The 19,688-nt window shown below is 39.4% G+C and overlaps 2 protein-coding genes across 2 annotated transcripts; both read right to left on the bottom strand.

Moving 5' to 3' along the window:
- Nucleotides 1–3,569: 3,569 nt before the first annotated feature.
- crls1 (cardiolipin synthase 1) lies at nt 3,570–8,912 on the bottom strand. The gene is made up of 7 exons (XM_051428735.1): nt 8,308–8,912; nt 7,351–7,488; nt 6,647–6,776; nt 6,470–6,555; nt 6,221–6,289; nt 5,326–5,417; nt 3,570–4,184 (listed from the first exon to the last, which is right to left on the bottom strand). The coding sequence occupies exons 1-7, from the start codon at nt 8,755–8,757 to the stop codon at nt 4,091–4,093; spliced, it is 1,059 nt and encodes a 352-aa protein (XP_051284695.1). The 5' UTR covers nt 8,758–8,912; the 3' UTR covers nt 3,570–4,090.
- Nucleotides 8,913–9,087: 175 nt separating this feature from the next.
- On the bottom strand, nt 9,088–18,403 carry mcm8 (minichromosome maintenance 8 homologous recombination repair factor). Its single transcript, XM_051428720.1, has 21 exons — nt 18,248–18,403; nt 17,406–17,740; nt 17,047–17,112; nt 16,834–16,916; nt 16,512–16,661; nt 15,849–15,946; nt 15,561–15,759; nt 15,281–15,366; nt 14,888–15,033; nt 14,590–14,664; nt 14,360–14,495; nt 14,223–14,253; nt 13,926–14,063; nt 13,740–13,800; nt 13,554–13,634; nt 12,406–12,601; nt 12,069–12,282; nt 11,765–11,974; nt 11,521–11,597; nt 10,739–10,928; nt 9,088–10,256 (listed from the first exon to the last, which is right to left on the bottom strand). The coding sequence occupies exons 2-21, from the start codon at nt 17,731–17,733 to the stop codon at nt 10,164–10,166; spliced, it is 2,658 nt and encodes an 885-aa protein (XP_051284680.1). The 5' UTR covers nt 17,734–17,740; nt 18,248–18,403; the 3' UTR covers nt 9,088–10,163.
- Between the last annotated feature and the right edge of the window lie 1,285 nt (nt 18,404–19,688).

The following is a 19,688-nucleotide window of genomic DNA, read 5'->3' as shown; positions in this document are numbered from 1 at the left end:
CGTCAAATTAATCTTATTTCCTGCTCAGTAAAATAAATGGGACAACAAAGAGTCTATCCTGTTGAGCAGAGCTAAGCTTTCTTTAGCTGTGGAGGAGACAGGATTCTCTCACTTGATGCAGGACTGACTGTAACAGTGAACGGTAGCCGGAGGGCCGTGCTGACATAAGCATACAGATCCAAAGTTTGTCCTTGTTAGTGTGATTCAGCCTGTCTGTGGGTTCTGGAGAGCTGGGCTGTGAAGTGTGAAGGCACATTTGGCTGCTCTCGCCTCCATCACTAAATCATCTGCATCAATGTTTTACTCTTACTGGTTCTTGCAAGCCACTTTAAAACCTAGCCCCATGTTCTCAAAACAAGGAGTGGTCTCTAGAGATCTGAATTGTTTTCAAGTGTGTCTCGTCAAAAATGGAAGCAACACGTTACCAACACTCACAGAAACATGAGGAGTTAGGAACAAATAAATAATAATAAAAAAATAAAAATAAAAGTGAGAGAAATGTATGAAAAAAGGCTACATAATGGTAAACAAGTAATAATCTAATTTAATATGTTTCTGCAAACGTTTTCCGAACACTTCCCCCGATTTCTTCCTACAACCTCTTTGTGGTACAGCAAGCGCGTTCGCCTGCAGCGTCTCTCACTAAATTGCACTTTTGAAGGATTTCAGTTTGTCAATAAAGCGTGCTATGCAGTATTGAATGACAGCACAACTGTTACTCTGAAACTGCAAGGTGATATTTTGCACATATACTTAATACCTTTAAATATAAACATTGTTAGAACAAGCAAGCAGAACAGGGATCCCGTACTTCACTTACGAACTGCATTCCTGTCATGGTAAGAAAGTCTCAAACTAAAAAATACTAATTCCTTCAGACAAATTGAATTATTTTACATGTAGCTGCTCCTTTTATGACCACATACATTAGGTTTATTCACTGTCACATGTAGGTTAAACAATAATTATAGAGTTATAGAATTAGTTGTTGCTTAGTATTCTATATATAGTATATAGTATTTTAATATAGTCCCTGTATTAAAAGACCTGTAATGGAATATGTCCAATATCCAAACACCATTACATAAGATCTGATGCCATTATATGATTTCCTTTACAGGACTATTTGCTGCTGAGACTATCACAGTATCCCTCTTACACATGGAAAACGACGATGAGGGTGAACAAGGCTTCTAATATAACTAATGTCCAGTAAAAACATCTTGTGAGTTTCTATCTGGTTCTTCCATCTAGTGGCTGAGAATGGGTCTTACAGTGGCTTACTTAAAATGCTTTCAGCAGGGTGACTGGGCAATTTGAACTAACTAAATGAATTTAGCTTTAGTGCAGTGTTCTGATACTGTAGGTGCACCTGTCATGACAAAATGACATTAAAAGTCCATGACAAATATCTACAACACTATTTGTTTTATTGGTATCAGACAAAGTGAAGTGTAATATTATTAGTTTTACAAGTTTTACTTTATATTTTGAAGTGGTTTTAAAGAAACTCCACACATAATTAATCAAAGCTGTTCTAGTGACTTGTAGCAACTACAGTTTTGGACCAGTAGACACAAACTCTTCCATTTTACATTGAATCTACTCAAATATCAAAAGGCGAATGGGGGTCATTTTCTCCGTTGAGGGCATACAACATTTTTAATACAACTGGAAAAGAACATACTGTATATCTGTATACTATATGTCAACAGAGCACTATTAGGCTAATAGATTCCTAACTACAATAGTCTACTATGATTTCTGAAGAATGAATAAGTTGCCATAAGAGCAGAAAACCCTGCAGTCACAGGTCAAATCTGCATGCAATTGGTTGATGGCTGCTATTTTTGACCACTAAAAATGTTTTACACTTTATTTATATTAAAAGAGTCTTGTCCTATATCCTATAGTAATGAAGACTGACTCTTATTGAAACGTGTGCTTGCATAAACAAGTTTGAAATGAATGTGATATTTTCTAGCTTCAGTTCATACACCATTCCTTACTTTCTAACTAAACCACTTTAGTGAGACTGAATAAATAAAGCTTACAATATTTGTCAATCCCGATCACTTGTAGCACGCTCGAGTGCAAGTTCACCAGTGAGAGCTGGAAAAAAAAAAGAGCAGTTAGATTTTTTTAGTTTTTTTTAAAAGCTTTCATCTCTGAGGCTCTACTAATTAAAGAGCCGTTCCCCAACACTACATGAAAAGCCTGTGGGGCATCATCTAGTACTTTCAAATTATACACTTCCAATCTGTGTTTTCAAATATGGACTTAAGTAAAAGAAAAAAGCACCACAAGTTCTTTAAACAGTCATTTAATGAGCGTAGGTATCAATTTGTTCCCAGTGATGGATATCTCATTTTAGAATGAGACTCTTTAAATTATTCAGTGAAGAGATAATGAGCAGACATCCCACACAAGGCCACAAAAACAACTCACACAAGCCTGGCAGTCATTGGCACACTGTGGATAATGAAACAGCATTACCCAAGTGATGCAGAAAATTGCTGGGAAGTAAGTGGAAGAGTTGAAAAGGTTACGCAGCCACGTTTTCCTCATCACACTAGTTTTCTTGAGGGGTAAAATAAGCGGCAGAGTCGGATTCAACTGCCAGGGGTTCAGTGAAAGAGGTCCAGCTGGTGCTCTACCCAAGGCTCTAAATAACCTCTGGCTTGCTGGTCTTATTGATCTTGAGACTGGAAGAACTTGAAAGGAGTATTACAGCAGGCATGGTTCTTTGAATAATCATAACAGTGGAGGTGCAGGGAAATAAGCAGAGGATTCAGATACGAGTGCTGCACCCGAGTGAAAGACATTGAGAGATGTGAGAAAACAGACAATTACTACAAACACTAATCTCAACCCTTCACTGGTTGTAGCTGGCCATATAGCTCAAATGTGAGGCTTTGCTGATTTTGTCTGTTTTATCTTTTTTGCTGTTCGGCAAAAGCAATTTTAAGGTGTCATCCTCTATTTCATTTAACAGAGGCAGCGAAGATTATTTTACAATGTGATGCAAATGTGCATGAGCAGGGTGATGGGCATTTTTTTTACTTCTGGCATCTATAAAAAATCCCAATCTCATCAATAATCGGGCTGCACCTACAGATTATTTTCACTGTTGACTTAAGTGCCATTCATTTTCTTAAGTCTATAAAGTGGCGGGGAACCCAGTGAGGCACATTTTTGCTTGAACAATGACTCACTAATTAAATTCCTATTAACTGATGAATCAATTAATATAATAATTAATTCTCCTCTAATAAATAAGCATGGAGAATATCCATTTGGTGGCTCTTGGTCCACCTGACCAGCCCTGTGCTGATAGCATGTCACTGCATTTGTAGACCCATTTTTAAATCCTTAATGCTGATTTCAAACAGATACAACTGTCAGATCTGTGTCTCATAAGATTAAACATGTGTCACCCTTAAGAAAGCCAACCCTGCATCCAAAACAGTCACATGCACACTTTCACATGCACACTTTCATCATACACACAGACACAGAGACACACACAGACACACACACACACACAGAGAGAGAGAGAGACTAACCAAAACAGATTATTTTTTTAATCATAAATCATTAGTTTACAAAACTGACAATCATGTGACTAATCAGGCTGACGTTGCCACCTCTTGATTGAAAAACTAAGAAAAAAAATAGAAGCTCTGGCCAGATCACTTAACATATACTTGACATGTATGTTTGAGAGTGTGTGTGTGTGTGTGTGTGTGTGTGTGTGTGTGTGTGTGTGCGCGCGCAGATGGTCTATATTTGTGTTTGCTGTTTCTATCTGTGTGCATGTGTCTCTCGTCCACAGCCAGTCCAGAGGCAGTCCAGATGCAGAGCTGCTGTTAGGCGTTTCTGTAGTGTCACAGTAAACCATCTGCGGCCTCGGTTGCTTTCCGTGTGTCATTGCCATGGCGACTCATAAATGGCTGTCACAGCTACTTGGTTTCAGAGCTCCTGGCAATTGTCCATCTGTCTGTCCGACTTTTGCCACAGCTTATCAATGTCTCTGCCGCGGTTGTTGACTGCTTTTGTTCTGCTTTCTTGGTGTTTCCTGGTGTGGTTGTCATGGTGATCTGGTATTTAGCACCTGGACAGTCTTGCGTCCGTAGTGCCAGTAGCTATAGCCGGATGCTGCTGTAGTCACCGCTGTAACGTACCTGCAATATAACACAACACATGACATAGACGGCAATTCAAATAATAGTGCCTTTCCAGCTCTCTGATTGGTCAAATGAGTTTATTTTAAATGCCAACAGCATCATTCATCAAGTTATTTTTGTATATTATTATTGATATAATAATGATCCTCCAGTGGGTTATAGTTGATTATTAAATTGAGACACTTGTACTGCATTATTGAACTCAAATTGTACAATTAAATTCTGTGTAAAATTTTAAAATGTGTGACTTAACACCCCAAGTGGTAATATCAAGACAGATATTTTAGCATAAGGAATGCATGCATGTTTTGAAACATAATTTTACAAATTGAAGTTTTTTATTATAATAGCAAACCTAAATGACAAGCATGTTGTGGCATCTATCAGTGAAGTTGCAGTTTGCAATCATTGTAATACTTCCAAGTGCGTATGAAAAGCTATGGTGGCTGCAAAAGGCCCCTGTCTGGAGGCAGGTTTGGTTTGTCCGTTCTACATGGCTCACAGTTAAATATGGTGGACTCTGTAGAAGAGGACCCGCTGCCTCTGTCTGAAAACATGCTTATTAACATTATATTCTGTTTCTGCCAACAGACCCTCCTACACTGGCCCTTTAAGCTAGGATAGTATTAAAGTATTAAAGCAAGAACAAAAAAAAAAATCAAGAAAAAATAAAAAGGGCTTCAGCGTGGTTATTAAGTCCCACTTGTATTTAATGTAGGTGTGCATGCTGTATGTTGGTGTCAACAAAAATGATAAGGGTTGATAAAATAAATTCTAAATGTATGTCAGCTGAAAAAGAAAAATTACAGATGCCTGTGTACTTTAGTTTACCAGTCTGCTGAATTTGTATAAAAATGTAGGTTACTGTGACACAGTAAAAGGTTTGTCCTGAGTTGGATCTCTACTCCAACTCACTCGGAGTTGTAGATTGAAATGAGTCAACGCACTTAACCCGAACACTCTGCTGGAATAAACAGCATTTATGTGCTTGACAGAGAGGAAACCATTTGCATTCAATAACCCTTTACACAACATTTTTGTTGTAACCATTACATTGGAAAGGACATTCTGGATGTTAAAGTCAAGTGGATGAGACCTACATGTGTATGCATATGTAATATACTGTATGGAGGTTTACCATAAGCACTGCAGCAGGACACTGTCTGTATACTGGAAGACTGGAGCAGCTAGAGAAGCTGCAACCAGAAGGAACTGGATGGCTGTGTTCACCTAAGATAAAAAATAAATAAAAACACACACAGTAAAAACATTACAAAAGATGAACAAACAAATGACGTTTGGCTCATTATTTCAGATAAAATCTGTTGAGCATGTAACATGGGTTGAGGCTGGCTCCAAGAACAAAACAACACTTTTTGGCAGCTAAACAAAATGAGTAAATAACACTAATCCTGCCAGCCACCTTTCTTCCAGAAGTGTATTCTACATATTCATATGTATCAAAATAAATGATGCAGACACATTTCTGCATTCATGCTACAGGACTGTAGGATTCCAATATTGTGGACTCAAATCAAATCTGGTATCGAACAATGCAAAAAATGACTGAAATGTAAGATCGAGATTTAAATCATGAATGTTATGTTAATCAGAGATTTTATTTTTCAGTCATAATTCCCAGCCCAATATATAGGGTTTAGGTTGCAGATTCAAGTTTTAAAGGAATGACAACATGATGATAATTTTCTGTTGGTTTGGTTTCTTTCCTGACTTTGGTCTTAATTCTGTAATGCACTGTGTCATGCGTAATGCACTGTGTCATGTTATCAGTTTCTGCATCTGGTGACTGTCATGCACAGGTTTTAAAAATCTGAAAATATTCATAATAATAAAATAATCACACATACTAATTAAATCCTGCTATTTAAGGCTCCATTGTTGCTAAATCTCCACTTTACTACAGAAATGTACAAAATGTTCCAGTGCATAGTAAGAGTGGGTGGCTGGTTTGGTTAGTGTGTGTGACTGTGTGTGTGCGTGTGTGCGTGTGTGCTTGTGTATGAGTGAGTCACCTTGCTGAAGAGTGTGGGCTTGAGCTGTGCTGTGGTGTAGCAGGGGTTAAAAAACTTACTAAGGGTCACCTGGAGGAAAAAGAGGCAGAGAGTCTACAACAGTGGCCATTGTAATCCAGAGTACATTAATATTACTTTATACTTCTGACAGGTCTTGAAGGTTCTTCAGCTACAGTCTCAGTTTTTAAATTCTATGAAACAAACTTAGTTGAAGTGGGCTTGTTTAGAGTGAAATGTAATGTGTCTCACCGGTGGAGGTACAGTCTTGTATCTGACCCAGAAAACAGCAGCTATCAAACCAATGTCTCTGGAAATCACTAGAGCTGTCAGTGGAGCTAAAACGGAGTAAACACCACAATAAATAAACTTATAATTCTTTAATACATTTCTAAAACTGTCAAACAAAACACAATCCTGGTGCAATACCTGGTATAAGTTGCGCATAGGTGAGACTGACATATAAAATACTGATGAGGATCTTATCAGCCAATGGGTCGAGAGCACTGCCCAATGCAGACTTTTGAGTGGGCCACGTCCTGGCAATGTAACCATCCAGCTGAGTGAGACAGAAAGAGGTAGAAAGAGATGAAGAGAAGTTTTATTAAATGGCTTTTAAAAAGGTCTAAAGAAGCAAGTTTTCAGAAAGGTGACTGCACTGACATTCATTCAATAATAACCCATCTCACAGTAATATCGGCCCAGACGCCACCTTACACAATTAACTTTTAGGGTCACCAGGGCTATCATGGAGCCTTGTTGCCCACTTACAGTGAGAAGGTTAGCACATCCCCTACTTAATCCCTGATCTACTGAGCATGTCAGGGATGTCCTGATAATTATCAAAATATCTTTAATTAACAGAATTTTGTAAGCTGTCTTTTAATGTGGCTGGTTGAACGAGCAGATTTGTCATTTTGAGCAATCTCAACACAGACATTACAGCTAGATAAAGTAGGGTAATGTTCTCTATCAAAATGCTGTCTAGTCTTCTTATTCCACTTCTTCTTATCAGCTCAGTTTCAAAAGGGTCAGACATTAGTACAAATTGAGTCCTATTTTTAAAACAATAGAAGAAACAGAAGGAGAAAAGTGCAACAAGTGTTTTGTGAAACTGTTGAGATCTATATTACCAGGTCAGTTGCGCCAGCCAGCATGAACAGAGCGAGACTGATGTGAAAGTGCTGCTCGATGATCAGATGACCCAGAAATGGAGCCAGCACAATCCGACAAACACACAAAAAATTGGGGATTGTCCATGGGTTTTCATACTGGAGAAAAACAGACCAGAAACATGTGTCAATCCACAGATCAACAGTGTGTTTAACAACTTAGATCTGTCCAATAGCATTGACATAGCTTACACAGGTAAAGCAGTCTGAAACTATTCCAGCAGCATTTCTAAGCTTGGAATGAATCTCTGAAACTCACGTCATATACGTCAACCTAAGTTTCAAGAGAGTGGTTCTGATTCAATTAATTATATGAGGATGCACAGTATGTTTCTCCTCAAACCACCACTGAAAAATAAGACAAAAAAATAATAATAATAACTTGTAAAATATACCTGTGTGTGCTCCCTGGTGGACAAACTATGTAACAGCTACACAGTTTCTAAAATAGCTGTAACATATTTGTACTGCAATTTCTCCTTACTTGAAATTGGCCAACATCAGCAGACATGTCTAACTCTATGCACAGTACAGGTTTACAATACTTTACTGGAGTATTTCCATTTCATACCACTTTATGCTTCTACTTGTATTACTCCACATAACAGCTGCTGCTACTAGTTACTCATTATCAGATGTTTACAAACAAATCAATAATGACAGAATCATCTTTCCAGCTGTACCTTCACCAGAAACAACATTAACATGCTGTTTACACACTGTGCATCAGTAGAAATAATCCTATGTTATAAAAGATCATTATATTCCAGTGATGGGAAATGCTAACTATGCTGGTAACATTTAGATACTTTAACATGATAAGTTTTTGATTGTAACACTTTTAACAGATTAGTTTACACTGTTGTATTGTTTACAGTTTATAGTTAATAGTACAGCTGTGCATTAAACTGTCCTCACCAGCTCTTTGAACTTGAATAGCCCGTGTCCCGGCACCGGACTGGCTTCATTCCGGTCCGCCGCCGGGGAGCTGTCCGGTGTCTCCTTGGTCTTTCCACTGCAAAGCCCACGAGCTTTGGGGTACAGTAGAGACCGGAAACTGGCCACCGACCTCTCGTGACCTCCCCAGTACACGGGGGAAGCGGCTCCTTGCGCGTGCCAGGGTGTTGCCTTTACCTGCTGCAGGATACCACTCCAGCACGAGACACGGCTCTCCGTACCCTTGAGTCTGAGGAGCCACGAGCCGCTCACCGGGGACTGTTTCAGCCTCGCGCACTCGTTGACAGGTGTGAGTCCGTGCCGCCATGACACAGGCTCGAGCCAACACACACCCGCACCTCGCGCCAGACAGCGAACATTTGCTGCGTTACGGCACAACGGAGGGGACATCCTCCGAAAACACATCATCATCTTCTCGAGCCCCCGTTACCAGCCTGCTGGCCTCGTGCTGTCCGTCCCCGGGTTCATGGTGAAGTTTCCGATTGTCTGACAGTCAGAGCCGACACAAACCCAGATCAAGCCAGCAGGCTGCCATGTTGCCGTAAACTGATACAGCACAAAACGTCGTAAAACCGCCAATGGCACTTGTTTACAGGACTTTTATTTTGAAAGTAGGTAATCTTGTGTCTTGTGTGGAGAGTCTTTAAAATAGCTTGGATATAAAGAAAAATAATAATAATAATAGTATTTTTTTTTTAAATCACTGTCAACCATTTAACTACAAACAACAAAGTGCTGAAATACATGGGGAAATAAAATGATTTATTAACTGTTTAATGTTAACTAATAAAGTGCATACAGTACAAAAAGAAGCAAGAAAAGGTAGACCAGATCAATGCAAAGCATTAAGACAAAATTGAGGAGCAAATGCTGCACACTTGCTGGATTTATATCAACATAGCCCAACCAATACTGGATTTCAGAGGCAGATTACAAAGTCAACATTTGAGAAAATGAAAAAAAAATTGTACAACAATACATTGCCAGCTTAATACAACATCAGAACGGATCTTCAATACAGTCAGTATGGGTAAGGGAGGTAACATCAGCACTGTACCAAAGGTTTAATCCAATCCAAACTTTCTGCTTTAGTTGTGGATTTAAAATGTTTAAATGAGCTGCAATTCTGGATACTTATAACATGTGGATTTAGATACTTAAAAAGTGTCTATAATTGTTCAATATTTTAGTTGGATGAGTGACAACCCCAGTGGATGAATGTTCATTGCGTCAATAGCATGGTGCCACTGCTATTGCTGAGTGCTGTGTAAATTCTGAAAAGTTTTGATATCTTTATTTAGATATTAGTATCTGTGACACATCATATCAATGAAGAGGTGGGGTATTAAATTACATTTGCTTGAAGTCTTGAATCATGTCTGAAGTCCCACGTAACTGATGCAAGTACAGCCAAATAACAAGTATAGTCAATATTACCACATTCAGTTTGAAGCTTTTTGTGTGTAAATAAATGCAGACTATTTCAGCAGAGATGTGTGTGTACTTGAGTCAACTGAGCTTAGTTCCTACTCTTTAGTGGATTTGTGCACACTTAATTAACTGTAGATGCTGTAAGGCCAGTGAGATGCTCTCTGTGAGATTTTAGTAGTTAAGATGATATGTCCTGTCTTTGTCAGTTGTTGTTACAGACTCTTCAAAGGGTTAAACAGTAGTGGTTGGTGGTTTTGTGAAAGTGGTCAGGACAGATGGTTTCTTTTCAATACAGAGAGACCCTGTTCAATTATCCCACACACTGACCTTGTAGTGAGGCAGGAGGGAGCAGGGGTGTACTCTGAGTCTGTAGCAGTTGTCAGTAATCAGACAGTCTGCAGCTGGTAAAGCTTGGGTCCTTTCTTCAACAGGAAACCGTGTTCATTCAAGGAACTCACCAGTCGTTCAAAATCCACCACCTGAAAGGAATCATCCAATGACTCAATAAATTGTCCAGCATGCATAGAGTGTTTTTAGAGTAGCATCAGGTTTTACTGCATGTACTCATGGCCTAAATTACTGAGAACGTTTGTGCTGGGAGGAGACATTTTAACCTAGAGAAATCTGTCCTTTCATTTACGCAGTTCTTCATGTAATTTCTCTAATTGGTTTGTTCAGTGATTCCTACTGCTTGAAGTTTTTGAGTAGTAGACACCCAAATCCTTTTTTTTAGGTGGAGTTGACATGCAACCTTGAATAATTTGGTGTGTTAACTTTAGCAGTATTTCCATTTCAGCACAATATTTGAATTTCAGTGACACACAGGAGGTGTGGTGACAGCCAAATCTGACTTGGAAGGACAAAATTCCGAGTTAGGTACAGCCCTTCACTGGACCTTTAAGTCTGACCTACTGTTTTTATCTAGTGTATGTGTATTTCACATGCATTTGAATGTTTTCACCTTGATGTTCAGTCTGTCAGCCATAGATCGAAGCATTTGTAGGTCGAACTGATTCTGACTGGTCCTCTGGGCATGCAAGTGCAGTGCGTTGATTAGTCGTTTTCCAGCACTGCGCTGACTCATTCCTGACCCAAGCTGAGAGCGCTCAAAGTCCAGATTGCCCAGACCATCTGAGTATGTGTCAGCCAGACTGTACAACAAAATAACACACAGAGAGGGAGAGAGAGAGAGGACAGTACATTCAACACCAGGGCAGAACAACTAAGATATAATCTTGATTTTCTTACTGTATATCATCTCGGATCAGTTCTTAGTCAACTATTTTGGCAGAGTATATTGCTATGCACACTAGTTTTAAAAAAAACAACTCTATATATTATGCTGAACCGAATGGACAAATTTATCTGTCACAGGTGAGAGCAGCAGTCACATCTGCAAATCCAAGTTTCCTCTCCCTAATCTCTTAAATTTACTATTTGACGGGACACTTACACACCAGAGCTAAAACAATAAATGGATTAGTTGAAATAAAATTTGCTGCTTTTCTTTAAAAATGTGATGGTTAAATGAATATCTTTAGGTTTTGGAGTGTTAGTCAGAAAAACAAGCTGAAGAGATCACCTTGGGCTTTAGGAAATTGTGATGGGAATTTTCTATTAGTTTCTGACATGTTATAGATCAAACTATTAAAAGATTAATTGAGAAAATAACAGTCAGATTAAATCGATAATAAAAAAATATTTACGCAGCTTTAATACACACAAAGACTCCTGTACGGTCACCTGTGTTTCATGATCTCCACCACATCCTCAGCATCACTCTTGGTAGCAGTTTCTCTGAGCTCCAATCTGGCTCTTGCCTGCAAAAACACACAGTCAACCACATAAGTACTGGGACACTAGATGAAAAATGTTTCCTTTTGTTGAACACATGAAAACTATATTTGGCAGTAGCCTTAAAAAAGATGACATAATCACATGCTGCTGATGGCTGAACTGAATACACCAAACATAAAGAAACACCTACCTCAGTTAGTCTAATTAAAGACTCAAGTTGTCGTGTGGTGATCGGTGTGGAATCAGCAGTGTGTGCCTGAGATCTCAGTGACAGGTAAAAGTCCTGAATTGTCTGTGCTGCTTCAGGAGAGATCGAGGGCTGGACATACTGTCGAGCGTAGCTTATATACTTCCTCAACAAACATGCTGGAATGGGGTCTACAGTTTCGCCTGCTGGGACCTTGACACAGATACACACATACTCCATAAATCCAATAAATTATTTTTGACAGACATTACTGTCTTTCTAATGGCGTACTGTCCATTTTTTTTACCTGCAAACGTTCAGACAGCGGCATGTCTGAGTGCTGTAGTAGGATGGAGGTCTCTGACTCACTGTTAGTCCTGGTGACTATGGCGCTGCTGGTTTTGCCTCTTCCTGCCCTGTTTGCCATAACGTGTTCTGACAGGCGGCGGTCATGTGACTCATCTGGGATGTCCAGGAGGAGGAAGATGACGTCGAATCGAGAAAGAAGAGGTGAGCCCATTCTTAAAACAAGAATGCACAACTGTAACTATAAGGCAATAACGTGCATATTTACACAGATATACTATAATATCTTCCAGCAGTCGCTAAAAAACACAATTACTTTACTGATTGTCTTAACTTACTTCAGATTTTCAGAGACGGTCTTACTTCTGTTGTAATGACCACCAACAGGGTTCGCAGCAGCTAGAACTGACGTTCTGGCAGGAAGAGAGGAAACTATTCCAGCCTTAGCCAGACTCACAGACTGCTGCTCCATGGCTTCTAGCAGAGCCTGCTGTTGGTTACCCAACTTATCAAACTCATCAATGCAGCAAAGGCCTAAAGAGAACAGATAGAGAAAGAGAATAAAAGGCCAGGAGAAAACAATGAGGTGGAGAAATAAATAAATGAGAAACAAGCAGGCTTGAGAGATGGCGTGGGTGGGTATTAGGGATGAACAATATTGGATTTTTGCTAATATCTGATATTTGCAGCTCATTTTGGTCGATTGCCACTGCCAATATTTGCTGAATTTTTCAATCCAATTGCAGAGAATATTACCGCGATGGACCACTTGCAGAAGCAGACATATAATAATGTACACATTCACAATGATTCTTCTTTAACAGGCTTGGATGATGCTCTCCCTGAGACAATCCTGACAAAAACCAGGGCAAATCTGACCTACTACACAAGTTGCAAAACATTTTAAATTAATTTAACCTCTGCACACAGCGAAAGAAAGAGCATTCTACAACAGTACAGCAATTAAAGCCAACTAAAATAACATTGATATACATAGTGTACTGGTTTTCACACTGTTAAATAAATGATCCTAAATTAGAAGGCTACATATGCTTTACAGACCGTTGTTTAAAATCAATTACATATTAACTGAATAAATTCATTCAAAGTGAAGGATTACAGCTTGCAACTCAGGTAAGGCCACACTTGAAAAGTTCACAAATCCAACCATCTTCACCAAATGAAAAACAGCTAGTTGTCCAGAGCAATACAGTCCATGAGTTTCTGAAGCTTTGCAGAAAGCATAAGTCTCCTATTCTGATCATTCCTTAGCTTTTACTTCAAGGGTTTTTTAAATTTCTCTGCGAGTTGAGAATATTTCAAAACCTAAATATTAAAGCAGGTATTTTCCATCAGCTGTTAAAAGTAAAGTAACAAACAAATACTTATGACTGATGTCTTTTGGCCAGCACAATGAATCAATATACATTATGTAAGATGGGCACAAATACACTTTTTAAACCAAAGTTTTCACTCTCTTTCCTACCTTGGTCAGCCAGCACCAAGGCTCCGGCCTCTAGAGCATAATCCCCTGTTCCTGCGTCTTTGGATAAACTCACAGTCAGTCCTAAAGAAAAAATATACATTAAATATTCAATTCCCAACTTGATTATGTTGTAACAAATCGGAGTACAACATTATTTAGGGAGAGTAGTACTTTAACACAATTTACCTGCGGTGCTTGTGCTGTTGCCACATACATAGATTCCTCTGGGAGCCACATTACACACTGCCTACACACAGAAGAGAACACATGAAGTATTACAGGTTCTGGACCAACATAGCACAGCTTGAAAAAGTAAAAACGCATTACAACTTCAGCGTCAGAGTAATAAAATTAGTGTGTTTTCTGTGTTACCTGTAACATCTGACTCTTTCCCAGTCCAGGGTCTCCCACCATCAGGATGTGTGGGTCTCCTCTAACTGGGACGCTGTTCTTGCCTGTGTGTTTCTGTCTGCCTCCGAACAACACCAAGGCTAGAGCAGCCTTCACCACCTAGGGACACACCAGAATACAGGATGCTGGACTGAACTTTCATGATTTCTGAAAAATAATCATGAAAGAAAATGCCCTGTATTCAACCAAATTATAAGTGATGAAAATGTTGTTGGTGTTCTTAACCTATTGAGAAGTGCAGAGCATCACACAACTCACCAGTTGGCCATAGATGACAGGACACAAAGAGCTGAAAGAGGCGAGAAGATCACCTTGTGGTCAAGTCAATATGGAAGAAAACTGAGTAACTTTTTAAAACCGTGAACATGTTAGAGTGTAGGTACTAATTGTCTTACTGTACTATAAGTCTCAGCAGGTTAGGCTGTGACTGGATCTCCTGGATGGCATACAGCTCCTTCAGACTGAACTCCTCCCCTCCAGAGCGATCTTCAAGTGACCCTCTTGATCCCTGACCTGACTTTGACCGCTGACCTACACATTTAGACACTCAGTTACATATATACATATATATGTGGATTATATATATATCCACATGATTCAAGTCCAAACACACATGCTTCAGTACCTTTAGTATTGCTGACTGAAGTGGCTTCAAGGTAGAGGAGGAACATACACTGATCCTTATGGCCCCGGGAAGTACCTGCAAACAAATAACAAGCATGAGTTTTTCACAACCAAGGCAGAAGAGCACTTTTTTTATTCATTTCCTACCCAGAATTTCCATAGTTAAATAGAGGTTTATAGTTTATACAGTATACATATATACAAATATATAGTGAATCGATTTTTAAATATCATTAACTAGCTTACTCTAAACTACCTCCCACCCTGGTTAGAATGTGTGTGTCTCAGTGTGTTTGTACCATCGTTGGTAACTCTAACTATCCCTGTCACAGTAACTGTGTCTCCGGGGACGCAGCTGTCACAGAGGTCAGAGGTCAGGTGACATTCCACGGTGCGCGGGATTCGTCCAGTCTCCCTCTGCTCCCCACCCATCAACTCCTGCACCCTGAACAAATTTTAAATGAAGCATGTAAAAATGCTGACCCAGGATTGGAGAATGTACATTAGAATACGTCGTGAGAAAAGCTGCAACTTTCTCCAAATATTACACTTTTTAGTTGAGATGACCTGCCACAACTGCATTTTACACTTTCAAGGAGACACAACTAATATAAACATATTTCCTCTGTCAAGGATTTTAATCAGCCAGGTCTCGTCACAGTTTTATAGACATAGGCAGATGATATGCTTACTTGATGATCTGCCAGTCTACAGTGTGAGTAAGAGGAGAACTCCGGATGGGGGTGAAGGAATGACTGCGACAGTCAGGCTGGATACACTATGTGATGAAAGACACACATATATGCAAACATTAAAATTAAAAGTTAATCTGCAAATCTAAGTAATGATGTCACAGATGGCTATGTGTGTATGCGGAAAAGAAAGTGTATGTTAACAGTTTTCCTCGTGTAAACCGAGTTGTTGAAACATTACAGTAGAAAAACAGTGAGCTAGAACAGTGTGTGAGCATACCTTGGTGGGTGTATCGTATTTCCCATGCTGCAGTGGCAGAGACAGTGTGCGCGAGCAGACCAGGCACCTGAAGGCCATCCTGGTACACAGAGGTCTGATATTGCTAACTCTGACCACTGTTCCCCTCACACACACCAGCCGTCCAAACACACTGGCACGCAAGGTCCGCAATGGAGTCAACGGCTCATAGTTATACAGCCTGTGGATGATTCACGCAATTAAAGTCATCTGTATTCATGATCAGCCGGTGTACAGCTGTCAAGCAAACAACTTCACTGTGTGCATTACCTTGCACTAATGTGAGGGATGTTGATGATTGGTGTAGTGACAGGAAGTTCTTCTCCTTGCAGCTCAGCAGCCTGTTTCTCTAAATCTGTAGTTAACACCTGAAAGACACAAACAAACACTCCTGGTATGAGCTCTCAGAGAGAGAACTGCTAATAATGACATAATGTGAAATATTACATATTAGGAATATTCAGCATGCTTTATCACATTAAATATGAACTTATCAAAAGGCTTATGGGTATTTAATACTATATTTATACTAGGGATGGGAATGAGTATTCAAGTACTTGTTTGGACATCAGTATTCGTTCAACATATTGAGTGCAGCCGCAGAGCACATCACTCATCTAACGTTACAAGCAGAATGGCAACCAGGCAAAAAAGTGATTTTTGGAAGTATTTTGTAATAACATACAGTGAAAGCTATGTAACATTAAACTTGTGTATCATAGAATAACAACAAGCTCAATGGTTAAACATTTGCGGATTAAGCACAAGCAGAAAACAACGGAGACGACAACCTCTTAGTGTCAGCAAGCACCAGGGAAGAGAAAATTAGCAAAGTACTCAATAGTAATACAATGCGAATACTCAAATATTCTGGCAGACTTCAACTTGCAGATGACAACATATGTGTGTAGGAGTGACTGTGTATGTGTGTACCTGGTGAATAGCCACTCCCAAACAGTTGAGTATCACCTCTGGCTGTTCCTTCAGCTGTGTGGTCAGATCAGGAAGTGCTTCTCGCACAGTTTTGTGTCCAGTCAAGTCTGCATAATCCACCAGAACACTGCCCTGGCGCTCAATCTCATCCTGCGCACCAACAAAACAAGAACTGTCATTGTAACAAACAAATCAGGATACAAAGTGTAAAAATTTCCATTGAAAGAAAGAAAAAAAAATGTCAATGATAGACTATACTGAGGTATAATAACCCTAATGGTCAGTCTATTACACAGAAAGATACACAAGCAGACAGACTGACCTTGTCATACAGGTGAATCTTGGAAGTAAAATATTTCTCAAACACTTTGATCTTCTCCACACTCGGTGAGCTTTCTATGAAGCCTGCACATATTACCACATATAAAGACATTACAGACAGAAAAAGACAAACCATCGTGACTATTACATGTAACCCATGTCTACAGTATGCACTATCATCATGTAAAACAGAGCTATAAACACACACGCATACCTTCTGTGAAGTACAGTGTCCATCCTTTGTACGGACACAACACATCTAGAGTAGCCTGAGAAAGGACTGAGGAGGCAGACAGGCAGGAAGGAAGGATTGCAAATTATGACACCTATCTTTTGCAGCTTTTCATGTTCAGTTCAATTCCCATTAGATAAACAGTGGTAAGGACATTAGATGCTAAGATTTGTCTTCAATTTGTGTCAAATTAAAAGCCTTTCTCCCTCATTCTCCTATAATGCAGTAAACAAAAGCACCTTGTTTAAGAAGCTGTCAGCAGATTTATTCATACAAAAATACATTATTTCTTCAAACTTGATTGCTGGATATGAAAAATTAAAAAAACAAATGGAACTCACCTCTCTGATGGTTTCCTGATCCTCCTCCACCTCCAACACCTCCTGTTGCTCCCCCTGAGCCTCTTCCTCTTCCTCCACCTGCTGATCCTCCTCTCCATGGTCTACTCCTCCATTCTCCCCCTCCTCTCCATCCACTACTACTACCTCCCCCTCCTCTCCATCCACCACTGCCACCTCCTCCTCCTCCTCTCCATCCACCACTACCTCCTCTTCCTCTCCATCCACCACTACCACTACCACCCCCTCCTCTTCCTCTCCATCCACCGCTACCTCCTCCTCTTCCTCCTCCACCCCTCCATGAGCCTCTGCTGGATTCCTCTCCACTCATTACTTTCCTAACACAAAACAAGAACAAATAAGAAAGAAGTAAGTGACAGCGAGGTAGTTGTTTTAGACAACCATTAATCAGCTAACGTTACATGTATTGCACCAGACACACAGGTGTGGGGAGCTAACGTTAACTTTTATAATTCAGCCGTTACAGTTCACTAACTAACAGTTAATTAGCTAACGTAAGTTAGTAACATTAACATTAGTTAACTTAACGTTAACGTTAGTTACCAACGGAAACCACGGACAAGAAATAATGTTAGCTGTTAACTTATAACGTTACTGAAACACAATTCTTCATCATGTAACGTAACGCTACTGAATTAGACAATGTTAGAGCATTTTCCAACGGACACTCGTTTCCGCATATAAATGTAAGATGTGTTAAATTATATTAAATTGAAGTCGGCTTTAACGTTTCCGTTTGTTTTGACCTCGTCTATCGTTGTTAGCTAAATTAACGTTATGTTATATTAACGGTGACGTTTTACTGTGTGTCGGTTGCTACGAACCTTTGGTTTTGCCTTAAGGAGAAGGACTGAGGAATGTCGGCATTAAACTACATTAACATAAACTCTAAACATTACGAAGTTGTGAATGTTTACACTGAACAGGCTGTCAAAGTTCCCTCCACGGTGAAGCTTCTTCTTCTCTTTTTTACAACACTGTAGGTTCCTCTCCTCTCAGGTCGTTGTACTGCCCCCCACAGGATACCCAAAAATACTACAGATAATAACATGCATATTCTCTTGCCAATTGCCCTTATGGAAAACTGTTTTAGCGGTTAATTTATGGACCAGCAGTGGTGTTGTACTAGACTACATTATCCTGAAATGTGTTTCTAATATCCTTCCCCTCTCATGTTTGTAAATGGGATTGGCAAAACATTCAGTAAGTATTTCACTTCAACCATTCAATTCAAAAACCATTGGTTCCTATGTTTGTGCTGGGTTTAATATACATTTAAAGGTCCAGTGTGTAACATTTAGGGGGATCCATTAGCAGAAATGGAACATAATATTTATAGGGATGTTTTCATTTGTGTATAATCACCTGAAAATCAGAATGGTTGTGTTCTTGTTACCTCAGAAAAAGCCCTTTCCACAGAGGCTTCCATGTTGTACAACAGGTGTTGTTTCTACAGTAGCCCAGAATGGACAAACCAAACACTGGCTCTAGATAGGGCCTTTTGATGCCATCATGGTTCCTCGTACACACTTGGAAGAAGCTGTATTCAAATGGTCACAACCTGCAACTTCACATTATGTATTTGTGCTCAAATTAAGTGATTTTCACGTGTATGAATCGGATTAAATGCTTTTTTTAAATATAAGATATAGATTCACGTATAATATAATGAGTGACTTAAGGTCTACAATTTGTATTAAAATTGAACACTAAAGACCTGATATCATGCCTACTGTATCACCCATTGTCAATTAACATCTGTATCTCATAATCAAAAACATTAAAAATGAAGTAAACTGGCTTTGAGAAGGAGGACATGAGTCTTTGAAAGCATTATTGATATATTAACACAACATTAAAGCATACATAAAGATATTTAATGACTATGACTTTCACTGAAAACAGAAATGTGAACACAGTCATCTGCTGCCATCTTCTGGAGAATGTGTGCCATTACAGATATTTAGCTCATTTGTTCTTCACAGATTAACACATGCAAATTCAGATGTTGTACATTGTTGTCCATGTCTGTCGTTGTCTACTGCGTTCTTACGCTCTATCTTCCCTCCTTCCTCACCCTCTTTCTCTCTCTTTTACTATTCTATACTTGTGAGGACCCTGACTGATATAAATTGACTCAAGATTAACTTTACTGTTATTGCATAAAGTAAGTGGCCGGGACAACATAATGGAGTTTAGCATCTAACTAGAAAGACACTCTAAAAGTGGAATAGGTCCACAGAAAGATAAATGTATGAGAGCAAG

The sequence above is a fragment of the Dicentrarchus labrax genome, unplaced genomic scaffold, assembly GCF_905237075.1.
Source record: "Dicentrarchus labrax unplaced genomic scaffold, dlabrax2021, whole genome shotgun sequence".
In the NCBI taxonomy this organism is placed as follows: Eukaryota; Metazoa; Chordata; class Actinopteri; family Moronidae; genus Dicentrarchus; species Dicentrarchus labrax.
Note: the sequence above shows the minus strand (reverse complement) of the source record. Positions and strands in the feature narration are given on the sequence as shown.

Coding starts and splice junctions, on each gene's coding strand:
- mcm8 (XM_051428720.1), bottom strand. CDS start 17,733: ATGAGTGGAGAGGAATCCAGCAGAGGCTCATGGAGGGGTGGAGGAGGA. Junction 13,801..13,925: donor GAAAGAGTCAGATGTTACAG/GTAACACAGAAA, acceptor TTCTGTGTGTAG/GCAGTGTGTAATGTGGCTCC. Junction 13,635..13,739: donor CAACAGCACAAGCACCGCAG/GTAAATTGTGTT, acceptor TTTTTTCTTTAG/GACTGACTGTGAGTTTATCC.
- crls1 (XM_051428735.1), bottom strand. CDS start 8,757: ATGATGATGTGTTTTCGGAGGATGTCCCCTCCGTTGTGCCGTAACGCA. Junction 7,489..8,307: donor TATTCAAGTTCAAAGAGCTG/GTGAGGACAGTT, acceptor GTTTTTCTCCAG/TATGAAAACCCATGGACAAT. Junction 5,418..6,220: donor AGCCCACACTCTTCAGCAAG/GTGACTCACTCA, acceptor TTTTTATCTTAG/GTGAACACAGCCATCCAGTT.